The 13,108-nt window shown below is 37.4% G+C and overlaps 1 protein-coding gene across 3 annotated transcripts; it reads left to right on the forward strand.

Annotated features, from left to right (window-relative positions):
- Positions 1–1,208: 1,208 nt before the first annotated feature.
- Positions 1,209–11,889, forward strand: LOC109053848 (gastrula zinc finger protein XlCGF8.2DB-like). Of its 3 annotated transcripts, none has more exons than XM_042754724.1 (3): positions 1,209–1,356; positions 1,940–2,080; positions 9,188–11,889. In XM_042754724.1, exons 2-3 carry the CDS (start codon positions 1,996–1,998, stop codon positions 10,279–10,281), a joined length of 1,179 nt encoding a protein of 392 aa, XP_042610658.1. In that variant the 5' UTR covers positions 1,209–1,356; positions 1,940–1,995; the 3' UTR covers positions 10,282–11,889. The 3 variants fall into 3 exon arrangements, with proteins under 3 accessions (XP_042610658.1, XP_042610659.1, XP_042610660.1); XM_042754725.1 differs by having other exon boundaries at positions 1,278–1,356; positions 1,803–2,080; XM_042754726.1 differs by lacking the exon at positions 1,209–1,356 and adding an exon at positions 2,215–2,266 and having other exon boundaries at positions 1,373–2,080.
- Positions 11,890–13,108: the final 1,219 nt, after the last annotated feature.

Here is a 13,108-nt window from a genome sequence, read left to right on the forward strand (position 1 = left end):
TTTCAGACCTGCAAATTACTTAAAGGAACCGGTGAGCCAAAGTAAATCACGTTGATTTACATAAACCTCTAATATTACAACGCAGTAGCAAGTGTGTGAATTAAATGAGTGTAAATTCTATAAATTAAATAAGTGCAAATAAAATAGCAGTGTTGCCCTTGCCTTTTTCCATGCATTTCCTGGAAATTACTTAAATCAATTTTCATATTGCTAAACTGCACAGGAACCCTTATTGTTTTAATTAGAAGATAATAAAAAATTAAGCGGATCACAAAAGGTCCCCAAAATGGGACTCGAACTCGCGTTCCCCCAAGAACAACTGCACTACATCTCGAAACACTGCCTATACAAGGGTATCGGCTTCGACTGGTAGAACATATTTAAATAAAAGTTATAATCATAAAAATATTTTTTTAGTTAAACACTGCATATTTGTTCAGTGATAAGCTGTAAAACCATAGAAATAATGGTCTTAGCAACTATAACTCTACGAAGTTCCGGTTCAAGCCCCGCCTACTTTCGGTTTTATCCGAATACAGATACAGATAATTTTGTGATTGTTACAGATACAAATACAGATACAAATACTGGCTTCGCTGCACACCCCTACTCAACAGATTAGAATATGGCAACATGCCAATCAGCTAATCAACTCAAAACACCTCCAAAGGTTTCCTTGGGACAATTTTAATTGTCCTAGTGTATACTCTAGGACAATTAAAAGAACCAAAGACTTAAACTACTTCAGTCTGTGTGCACTGAATTTATTTAATACACAAGTTTCACAATTTGAGTTGAATTACTGAAATGAACCTTTTCACAACATTCTAATTTTTTGAGATGCACCTGTACATTTCTATGCACTCTCGTGATGTGTGGGAAGGACTTGTATTTTGGTGTGGCGGTGTGACATCATTTGTTATTTAAAGGTTAAGCGGAGTATCCAGATGACCTGAGAGACTGCAAAAAATATGAAGAAGATAGGGCAGAATTAAAGGCACAAATAGATGAACAAAGCATGACACTTGAGCATTTATTAGGGAAAACATCTGGGAGAATACACCATTTATTAATTTTATATTTGAAAAACACTGGGCTAAGTTAAATAATTTAATAGGATGGGTTTTTTGTATGGTTTTGTGTTGTTTTTAATTTTTTTTCTCTCCCCCTCTCCTCTGATGTCATTCTAATAATGCACCTTTGAGATGAGTTGCCAACCTGAAAGAAGAAGAAGAACAGACGACCTGAGGAGGGCAGTAATACGCAGGAGATGCGTCTAGCCTTCCGCGAATTTTATAAGAAGAAGACGTCTTTTGTTTTTGCCACACTGCACTTCTGTGATTCAGCTGAAGAAAGGTTTGGGTTTTAAGCGTTTACAGTGTTTAAATCGATATAAACAGTTAAATACACTGTACCGTTTTTGTAAGCGACCCGTTTTTGAATGGAACGTTAATATCTTAACTGACATTTAACGAACGTTATGTTATGTGAGTAAAGCGCACTTAAGCGTGAAAAACAAAATGTCAATCTTATTTCGCCCTCTACAACGTGATTCAGTTTATATTAAATTGCTCACTGACAAGAAGTGATGAGAGGAAAGATTCTTTAATAATTCTTTCACGTTTTGCTCAAAACAGTGTGAATGCAACGAGATCAAGAAACACACAAACCAGCTGCTAACGTTTAAATGAAAGTGTAATATTAAATATAATTTAAATGGTAAATAGATAAATGTGAACTTACTATATAAACTGTGTTCTTTAATTAGTAAAGTGATTTTCTTTCTTTTTATTATTTTTCAGGGCTTAACTATACCATTTAGGCCATTAACTATCACTCTGACCAGTGCACTGACTAGGGAGCTGATTAAGATGCACCCAGAGATTTAGTTGGGATTTATTTTCCTTTCTGTTAATTATTCTCATCTTAAACATGACAGAGTGTCTGAACACAGAGGAAAAACTCCTGAGATCCACGTGACTCACTATTATAAAGATGGCCTTTATTAAAGAGGAGAGTGAAGACTTGACGATTGAAGAAGTCTTCAGAGTCAAACAGGAAGATACTGGGACACAAACAGGTCGGTTTTCATTCTCAAAGATGAACTCAGTCATTTTGTCCTCATTAAAATGTTGACCTCTGCAGAAATGAATGATATTTTTGAAGAATGTCTTATAAGAGGTTTTATTTGACTTGGAACGGGTCAGATACAAGTGTGCTGCACCAGTCCTCAGAAGTGATGCCAAAGTGTCTCGATCACCCCCAGGTTACTGATTTATGTTTATATATTCATATATATGTTATGTGTGTTCATAAACCCCACCCTCTCCATATACTCTAATGGGACGTGAGACAAACTAAATAATGAAATGCACTTCAAATAATTTTTTCCCAAAGACGGTTTTTGTCATTTTTATGTAGTTATTATCATCATGCTAATTTATGTTCAAATGTTCGTTTTTCCAACAACTTTGCTTTTAGGTAGTTATTTGATGCTATAAAAATGGGGTGTAATGTAGGGGTGTCACAATACTAAAAATCTACTAGTCGTTACCGAACCCAAAAGTACTCGAAACCATGAGGGGGAAAAATAACAATAATACTTAGACATTAACTCCTTTATTTTTTAACATTACAAAAGCACAACACGAGGCACTTAGCCTTCAAATAATAAATAAAATTAAACCGTTCAGTATTACAAAAAACTTAACTTCAATAGCCTTCAAGTAATTAAAACAATACTGGACTTAGAATTAAAATAACTGGCATTGCCAATTAAACTAAATAAATATATAAACATAAACCGCTTAGTATGAAAGCCACTGGCTAGGCTTCAACTATTAAGTCAAGAACTGGTATATAGCCTTAACATAAGAAAAGCACCTGAGAAGTCAAGGAACTGTTTGAAGTTTGCAACTTAACTATATTGGTGTCCACGGAAACGGGACAGAAGACTAGTGTGGCTGATGTGCCACCATTTGTCACCTTTCATTACTTCTTGAACTTTTTCTTGATCAGTTCAAGATTTCTGGAAAGGAACACCAACATATTTTTTTATCTTGGGTCTTTCTTGACCGCTTTGGACTCTGACAATCATCCCTGAAGTACTGAATACTCTCTCTGGAGCAAAGCTTGACACAGCAATGCAAAGATACCTTCTGGCAAACTCTGAGAGCAGAGGTAATGTGCTGCTCTCATTAGTTTTCCACCAGGAGAGTGGATCCTTCTCAGCACTGAGTTCTGCCATTTTGCTGTATACCAGAAACTCTCCTTTTAAACTGTCACTTTTGGAAAGCCCATGAGTAGCTGTGGCGGCATCACTGCTTTTCTGTCCTCCTTGGATATACTCGAAAGGAGATGTTTCAAACCAGTCTTAGACTTCTTAGATGGCCTGTCTTGGCTTGAAGCCTCTGTTCCTCTTGGCTAATGGGCTCCACCTCCATCATCTTCATCATTATCCCATATTTGATCCAGAAGCCTTTTTTTCACCTCAGCCTCAAGTGTAACCAAGCTATCTTTAAACCTAGGGTCTAGGTAGGTGGCAGTGTTCAAAAGTAGCTTTAATTCCTCATCATAACAATGAGGTTTTGTTTGATTGAACCTTTCATTTCCCTAGTGTCTTCATCATTGAGAGAAGACAGTATCTTCCACATCAGTGGTAATACAGATGAGAGGTGCATCTGTAAATGGACTCAGTGGTCCTAGGACTTATTTTAATGTCTCAAGAATTGTTATTTCTGTATCTTTAGGCATGAGGTGCCACTTCTTTCGGTCCCCTGCCAGAACTGCACAAAAACCTTATGACCATATCATATGTTGAATTCCAGCTGGTTGGTTTATGTATGAGTTTGTTCTGGAAGTGAGAGGTCTGTTTTTTTGTTTTTTGGTGAGATAGCATGAGAGCTTTGGTTATCTTGTGAATGCAGATACTGTTTTGCGAAGCCTTGACAGTGCTGCAGATACTTTATGGCAACTGCTTTATTTACTGCAAGGTGTAAATTGTGGACATTAATAGATATGGATGTGTCTGCAGCACTGCTTTTCCACAGATCCGTTCTACAGGCATAAAATGGTTTACCTTTGAGATGCTCTGAAATTAGGTTTCTAGTTTCAGTGTATATTTTGGGATCTCCGTATAAATGAAGTAATTTCTGCTTGGTAACTGGTATCTTGGGGTTAAACTGCGGAAGCATTTGCTGAAATCATGTTTTTCTACAGAGGAAACAGGAATTTGATCCATGCATATGAATTCAGCAACTGCTCTATTTAGTTTCCTTGCGTCGTTTGAGTTTATGTCATATTTTGAGTGCCTTTAAAAAGCTTCTGTTGAGGTTGGCTGTGTTAATGTTTTCTGACTTTGTTTTGGTGTACATCCTTCACTGGCTGATACTGGTGTAAAAGAGATTTTAGTTATCAAACATCCTGTCTGACACTGACTAATAAAACAGTGGAGGTTACAGGTCCTAAGGTACACTCATAAACGCATGCGCACACACACACACACACACACACACACACACACACACACACACACACACATATATACTGAATGCAAGCATTAGCTTTAATTCACTTGCATACTGGCAGGCTGAAAATATATTTTAAAACCATTAACAATGATTTACCCCAGTAATATTAGCCAATAATGTTAATGGGGGTAATCCGTAGAAGGGATACACAACGAATGAACAAGCAGTAAGCTGTCAGACAGTCAGTAACTTTGTGTGCATGATAATGATTATGTGAGATTTAAATGAGAGCACGTAGCTTTGACCGCATGAGTGCTGCGCACTTTCATTTAAATCTCACACAATCATATTTATAGCTCTTTTAAAAGCAGCTGCCTTTGTAAATGATGTTAATATGACTTGAAACTCGCCTTCAATTCTTTGAAAAGATCATGGTGCCTGACTTCTAGGTGCTTCGCCAAATTTGAGGTGTTACCTCCCTTGGTTTGAAACGCACGAAGGCATCATTTGCATACTGGCTTAAGAGCATCAATAATAACACTGTGGTCATCGGCTTCCATTGCGAAATACTTCCATATTCGACACTTAGCACCTTTCTTGTCAGCGAGTCGGGGAGGTGCTTAACTCATTGCCATCTTCTACGTTACATGTAGTTCTTCTGTGTGCTTGTAGGCATTTTTCTTCTTCTTTAACCTTTTGAGGACCATCTGAAACACTTCCAGGCATATGCTCTTGCCTGCCCCCGTCAGTTACGGAAGAATTGCAGATTTAGGTACCATCACGCTACTGAAGAAAAACAAGATCCAGTAGGATTTTAAAATGTTAATACTGACTTGAAACCATAGTATCGGTTCTCATGACATCCCTAGTGTGGTGTTATGATTGTGATCTTGTGATTGGGTCTGCGGGAGTTTGGGCGAGACTTTGATACCGAGGCTCCACCTCACAATCAGTACCGTGCAAACTCTGACTCCAAACGAATTTGTGCTGCGTAGACTCTAGCTCCAAATGATGCAAGATGACAGTGGCCATAACGAGATGCTTTTACTTTTCTGTAGTGGAAGAAAGTAGAGACGCATCGTCCATATTTTTTTTTTTAGTGTGTCTAGTGTGTACATCTGAAAAAGTAACACACCAAGCATCTTCACTTGTAATGCGGAGCAATTCTAAACCTGTTGTCTAACAAAAGAGAACATTATAACTAAGTTGGGTATCGTTTGAATTTTATCAATTCCAGTTCTTATCGATTTCTAGTTTCGATTCCAATGAGATTAAAAAAAAAAGTCAAAAATTTGTTGTTTTACAAAACATTCTGTTGCAGCTGAATAACATGAGCAAAAATCAGCAGCTTACAGAACACTTATGCCTAGAAGAGAAACTTTTGTCTATGCTTTTAACAAAAATAGCACTGCAAAAACAACTGTAATATAAATTCCAAATACTGAAGTGTTAAAGACAAGTAATCAGTCAGTAATTAAATAGGAAAAAACAAATCAATTAGCAATAGCATAAATAAATTGAACCAAATGGAAGGTACAGAAACAATAAAGTATAAAAACACTGCCGTTTTAATTTCAAAAATAAAATGTAGCTTATTGAAGTTATTAAAGATATTCAGTCAAGATGAGTGAATGATTTTCTTTTGTTCTTTGATTGACATTAATGACAGGCAGCCCCATTTATTAGGCTGCTGTCTCTTTAACACCGAATGCACCCAGTTCTTTCCTGGATAATTTGAAACCGGTTCTAAAATGGAACTGGTTTTAGATACCCCACAACATCAGACGAATGTTAAAATGATGTGGCTTCTTATCAAAGCCTTTATTGCAGTAAAGAATATCTGCGTCATTCTATATCGATTAATATTGGATTATAAATATACTTAATTATTAAAATACCAGAGGTGGTTTGGAGAACACAGATAAACATTGTTTCAGTAGAGTGTTTGTCTTAATGTTCTCTTTGAATGTCATCATTCAAAGCGTTTCTGTCTTCTTTTCAGTTACAGCTATAGCAGGAAGCTTTTGTCCATATTAGCAGGGCTCCAGACTCATTCTTCCCACTGGTCGCTGTTTTGCGACCAACTTTCTCAGTTGGTCGCACGAGCACATGATTTGGTCACAAATTTTTTTTTTGTGCTACAACATGGGATTAATCAATACATGCTGATGAACTTATTATTATTATTATTATTATCATAGGTTATATTTATATAGAAACGAAAGTGGTTAACATTCAACCTAGGGCTGGACGATATAGCCAAAAATCTATATCACAATATATTTCTTTATTTTGGTCGATACAATATAATTCCGATATCGATATGAACACTATCTAAAAAAAGCCTCATAAACACTGCCAAGAATGCAAACAACAGATATCTGTGCATACAAACTTATGAAAAATAAACTTGCAGAGTCTGACACCTATAATAGTGAATATAAAACCATATAATATTTTTGAAAAAAAAAAAACCACAAATAAATTAATGTTCACCTTTTATTTGTATTAAGCCTGCATACAAACAATAAATGTGAAATTACTGTCAAATAATCATCGCAGACTCACCTAATTAATATATCTTTAATTTCAAACTGTAGCCAAACATACACTACCAGTCAAAAGTTTCTGAACTGAAAGATTTTGAATGTTTTTAAAGAATTCTTTTCTACTTACCAAAGCCTGCATTTATTTGATCCAAAATACAGCAAAAATAAGCCTCCATAGCGTAATGTGAGGTAAACAGCAAAGATAAGCTTTTCAAAATGAAAACAAAAAGAAAAGTGAAACTAAATTTGCTGTCGGTGACAGTGCTTGCATCCCCCCCCCCCACAAAAATACCAACATGTTCACCTAATCTGATTAAAGAAGTGATCTTTTACTTGACTTTAGCTTGAAAACCATCCATCGTTTCCTCAATATACACATCATTTTCGCACCTGCTGACGCGGCGACTATAAACAAGGCTTTACACTCTTTAAGCACTGTGCAGGTCAAAAGAGTAGTGCAGTTTCGTTATACTTTCAGGTTCGTTTTATTTTATGTTTCTCATATTCAACAAAAATGGCAGCGCTTTTGAGTTGACCAACGCGGTGTTCATGCTAGTGCGACCGCACATAAAATTTAGTCGCACAGGCAGAAAAAATGGTCACAGTCTGTGGTCCCTGACATTAGGGATTTCCTGCAGCGTTGTGAGCTCTGCCTCTGTTGCTTCTGCACAAGGGCACCCTTAGGCATCCAGTATGAATGAAACTGACCATTACATGTGTTTATAACACAAAATAATGGCCAATCTATAGAAATAATACTTCTCAAAAGAAATTTAAAGTAGACACGTGACAATCTGTTATCAGTCACACCCACTCAATTGTGTTTAGCAAACACTCAGGAATCAAATTAATAAAATAATTAAAAGAAAGCCTCCATAGTTTAACGTGAGGTAAACAGCAAAGATAACAAGCTTTTGACTGGCTGTTGGTGACAGTGTTTGCTGGTTTTTTTGTTAAAAAAAAAAAAAAAACTTCCACGTTCACCTTCTCTGGTTTAAGAAGCAGTCTTTTACTTTGAAAGTAAAAAACCCAAAAAAATTAGCATGAAAACCAAATCCTCTGTCCGCCATCGTTTCCTCAATATTCGCAGCCCCCTTATGCTGACGCGGCGAGTATAAACTAGGCTCTACACATGAAGCGCTTGCACTAAAAGCGCCACTCTTCACGTGATCAATGAAATCTGACTCCTGCTACGATGTGCCGCGGCTCTGCAACACATGCTGTATGGAGCAGCGCAGACCATCCACTCAAACAAGTCCGACCAGGTCAAATTTGAACTCGCATTCTCAAAACATTGTAGCAAATGCAACTATTTTGGTCACAGTCAAGAGTCCTGGGCTGAGTCCTTCTGATCAAGGCTCAGCCCGTGGACTGTTTGGAGCAGGTTTAGCAATGCTTTTGCATTGTTAACCCCGTATTGCAATGCCAAACTTGTGCAGTATGAAACAGTCATATGCATTTTATTCATGTGCTTTGTACAGTCACAGAAACACCACACGTTGTTTCTCCCCTTTTGGGCACAGTCTCCTGTGATGTTTATCTCTTGTCTCTTCCTATTTTGGCCTACACTTATGATAAACAATGTTGCATTTTTTTCTCAGATACACTGCCTATCGTGTCTGCCAGATTCAGAATACATGATATTTTCCTGTTGATGCTTCATAGTCTACCACAACAACCAATCGCTCACTTATGCCATCTGTAAAATCTCAAAATTACTGCACATTGGTCTTCTGAGGTGGTCTCTTGGGTGGTATCTATTTGGACTGAAAACATGCCTTCCTATTTAACTTCATCTGAAAATTGTGCTGTTTAAAGATGTCTTTTAAAAGATATGTTGCTTTGTTCAAGTACCTGGATACCAATTCAGTGAGAAGTGTTTTGGGGTACAAATGAGCTGACTGATGCACCATAATCGTGATTTGAAGAATACTCTAGTCTGAGTCCAGTTAAACTACTTCAGTAGTCAAAGTAATATCCACAGGCCATCATTTTTGTGATCATAATGAACGTGATGGATTATAACAGAATAGAAGTTTGAAAAAATACTTAGGAACGAGGCTGTTCCAAGCTTTTAATTAGTTTTGATTCTATAAATGTCTAATAAAAATTAAGTCTGTTGCTTGTAAAACTTGTATTTAAACTTGTGTTTGTCTTTATTCATACTAGACCTGATGGTGCTGAAAGAGGAGAGTCCAGAACTGAATGAAAAAAAAGACAAAGATCAGCATGAAGAATACTGTGACTTTAAAACTGAAGAAAAATCTTCTTGTTGCTCACAGACTGAAAATACTTCGTCAAAAAAAAGAGCTCGAAAGAAAGCAACCGGAAGTAGTTTCATCTGCTTTCACTGTGGAAAGAGATTTGATCAACTAGACAACCTTAAAATCCACATGAGAATTCACACTGGAGAGAAGCCTTACACCTGCGAACATTGCGGAAAAAAGTTTTATCAACAAGGAAACCTTAAAGTCCACATAAGAATTCACACTGGAGAGAAGCCCTACACCTGCCAACAATGTGGAAAAAGTTTCAACAAGAAAGGAAACCTTAAAGTCCATATGAGAATTCATACAGGAGAGAACCCTTTTACCTGCCAGCAGTGTGGAGTAAGTTTCAATCAAAAAGGAAGCCTTAAAATCCACGTGAGAACTCACACAGGAGAGAGTCCTTTCACATGTCAGGAGTGTGGAAAAAGTTTCCTTCGAAAAGGAAGCCTTAGAAGCCACATAAGAATTCACAATGGAGAGAAGCCTTACCCCTGCCCACAATGTGGAAGGAGATTTGCACATAAGTCCACCCTTAATGTCCACATGAGAACTCACACTGGAGAGAAGCCATTTGTGTGTGCACAGTGTGGAAAGAGTTTCCGGTATCATTTAAGCCTCAATAACCATATGAGGATTCACTCCAGAGAGAGCAGTTTCAGATGTCTGCAGTGTGGAGAGAGTTTCACAGACAGGAGACACCTCAAGAACCATCTAATAACTCACACTGGAAAGAAATCTTACATGTGCCATCACTGTGGCAAAACTTTCAAAAACAAAACAGCTCATGATAGCCACGTGAGAGTTCATACTGGAGAGAAGCCATTTACTTGCCCTCAATGTGGAAAGAGTTTCGCACTTAAAGGAAACTTGAACATGCACATTAGGATTCACACTGGAGAGAAGCCTTTCGCATGTCTTCAGTGTGAGAAGAGTTTCATTTATAAAAGGGACCTGAAGCGCCATTTGCAAACTCATTCTGCAAATAATGTATAGTGTTTTTCAGTGTGGTAAAAGGTTTAGAAAAAGAAGCAATTTCAAAATAATTTATGTATTTATTTAAATGATTAATGAAAACCATTTATTTTTGATCCGTGCAATAAAAATTATTTTGCCATCACACCTGAAAAGTCCTGCAGATTTGAGATTTATTTATTGAACTCCTGTGGAAAGAGTTTAAAAGTCCCCCTGTATTCAATTATTGTATCCTTCAAAACTCATTTTTGAACATTAAAATGGCTTGAATGTAACCCTATGCTAGGTAGGGCCACTGTCCTGCAGAGTTTAGCTCCAAGACGCCTGCCAGGAAGTGTCCAATATTCCTAGTAAGACTTTGATTAGTTGGTTCAGGTGTGTTTAATTGGAGCTAGTACTAAATTATAGTACACTGTACAGGAGCAGGATTGGACACCCCTGCTTTACGCCCTTGTTTCATTTTGTATACGTGGAAACATGAATATACAAATGGAAAGTGGAAAAATTGGTGTAATTTGACTGTATGTGTAAACCAAAAACAAATTAAATAGGAATTCAAAGGGAGAGCGAATTGTACAGGTTTGTCTACAAGTAGATGTGTCAGAATGGTTATGCATTTTATGTATTACTCTCTTCAGTGTCATACATAGGACAGTAATTTATGATTCGCCTTTTAGCAACACATTATTGGCTGTTTGATAATGTAGTCAAGCCAATTTTAAACAAACCATGTTCCCATTCGCCACTTTAGAGTCATACATTATAATATACATCATGCATACAATTCACCCGCTATATTGGTAAATGTACCCAATTTTTCCTGACTCTTCTTAAAGGTGCTTATTGTGCTTGTGCTTACTGTGTTAAGTTTTGAACAGTTAAAAAATGTAGTTATTGGTTAGTTTTTTCACCGTGTCATGCTTTTTTTTTTTTATTCTGTGTATTTGAACTAGGGGTGTCCTGGCTAAGGATTTTCAAAGTAGATTCTGAATTTTTGAATCTTGCTGATATTTAAATCATATGTTTGGGGACGGGGCAAAATACATTACCAAGAGTCAAGTCAGACATTCGACATTCATAATTACTAACGTTAACACACAAGGGAAAATGTGTAACAGACGCCTCACAGATACAAAAATAATGTTTTGATTAAAAGATAGTTAACATTAAATGTCAGCGAAACCCTAAGAATTCACTTTTTTCATTATAACATTATGTAGCCTATATGTCAATTATTAATGTTCTGCATTTCTGTTTTGAGCTGCGTGTGCTGAAGATGACCAGTAGAGTGAAGCATTTGATAGCAGGTTTTTAATCAATGGGATGTAACTCATCATTGTTCTATTCTAGAATACACTTCATTATTTATACAACATAACGTTAATATTACGACTTCAGGGTATTTTGTGCAGATAGCCTATGTATCTGCGCAGCTCTAAATTAACTCCTTTTGTGTTCTCTAAATTAACTCCATCCCTCGCTCTCTCTGCTGGGTTTATCGATGTGCAGGTAAACTTCACCTTCTTTGCTACAATCGTCATCATTCTGTACGTCAGTACCTATTGCAGCTTCAAAGTGCACTCTAGGCGACAACCATTTCTTCATAGTAGATAAACACTTCATCGTTTTCATGTTACAAAATCACTCCTAACACTTCAAATACCAAATCTCCCCCTCCTCCAAAACAAACTGAACACAAACACGACAATCAGCAGTAGGGTTGATGACCATTACATTTCACGCTCATCAGCAGAATTTCTCACCAGAATTTTGGGGTGTGCTCTGTGCCGCAGTGGCTGGTAATACTAGAGCGCCAAATACAGCACAGAGCACACCCCGAAGACACGTCATCTGGAGGCACCTCAACGCAATGCTTCAGGTGACTGAATATCTGGTGAAAAGATGGTGTTTTACTGTGAACAACCCTACTGGTGATGAGTGTGACCATATTTTGCGTGTGTTGACAGAGGAAAATGTTGTATTTACAGTGGTGGGAGTGGAGAAGGGGGAGAGTGGCGCGCCACATCTGCAAGGATTTTGTAACATGAAAATGAAGAGGCGTTTATCTACTATATATGAATAGGTATATTAACTTAATGGGAGAAAACTGGTAGTTCTATGTGAAATCAGACATTAAGTACCTCCATCGGCTATAGCCAAAATGGCAAATATTCGACTGTGAGATTGGTAGTCGAATCAGGCTCCTCCTATTGAAGCATCGAATCTTCGACTATTTGGTGTCACCCCTAATTTAAACCCTCTTCAGTCTGCATTTATTTTAGGTTATTGTTTTGGTGTTAGTTTAAGCTGTTGAATTCACTTAGCTGTTTACATTTTCACAATGTTTATCTTTGATTATCACTGGTATTTCATAAATAAAGACCTATGAGTAGATCCACTTCTCTTTTCTCCTTGCCTTTACTGTAACATGACAGAATAACCAACACAAAGGCTGGGACACACCAAGCCGACAGAGGGCCTGTCTGTCAGGATAGTTTGTTTGGTGTGAGCCTCATGTCGGCGGCAGTTTGCCTGAATCAATGTGTTGAATTGTCATCGGGGGACATCGGAGCGAGTGAGAACCATGATTGGATGCTCAGTTTAGCAACGGGTCAGTGCCCGAGAATTAAAGCTTTGTTTACATTTCGTATATCTGCGTACATCTCATATCATTGTTTCTGTTTCTCCTTTTAAATGACAAACATATACTATTGATAGCTACTCTCACGCAGGTGCAGAACGCACATGTTACTTGGCAGTCGGCTGTAGTCTGTACGGTGTGTTCAAGCAAAGCTTTTTGTCTAGACGATGCCGATGCGAGGTGACAACACCGACGGCTTTTGTTGCT

This window comes from Cyprinus carpio, unplaced genomic scaffold, assembly GCF_018340385.1.
Source record: "Cyprinus carpio isolate SPL01 unplaced genomic scaffold, ASM1834038v1 S000006585, whole genome shotgun sequence".
Classification (NCBI taxonomy): domain Eukaryota; kingdom Metazoa; phylum Chordata; class Actinopteri; order Cypriniformes; family Cyprinidae; genus Cyprinus; species Cyprinus carpio.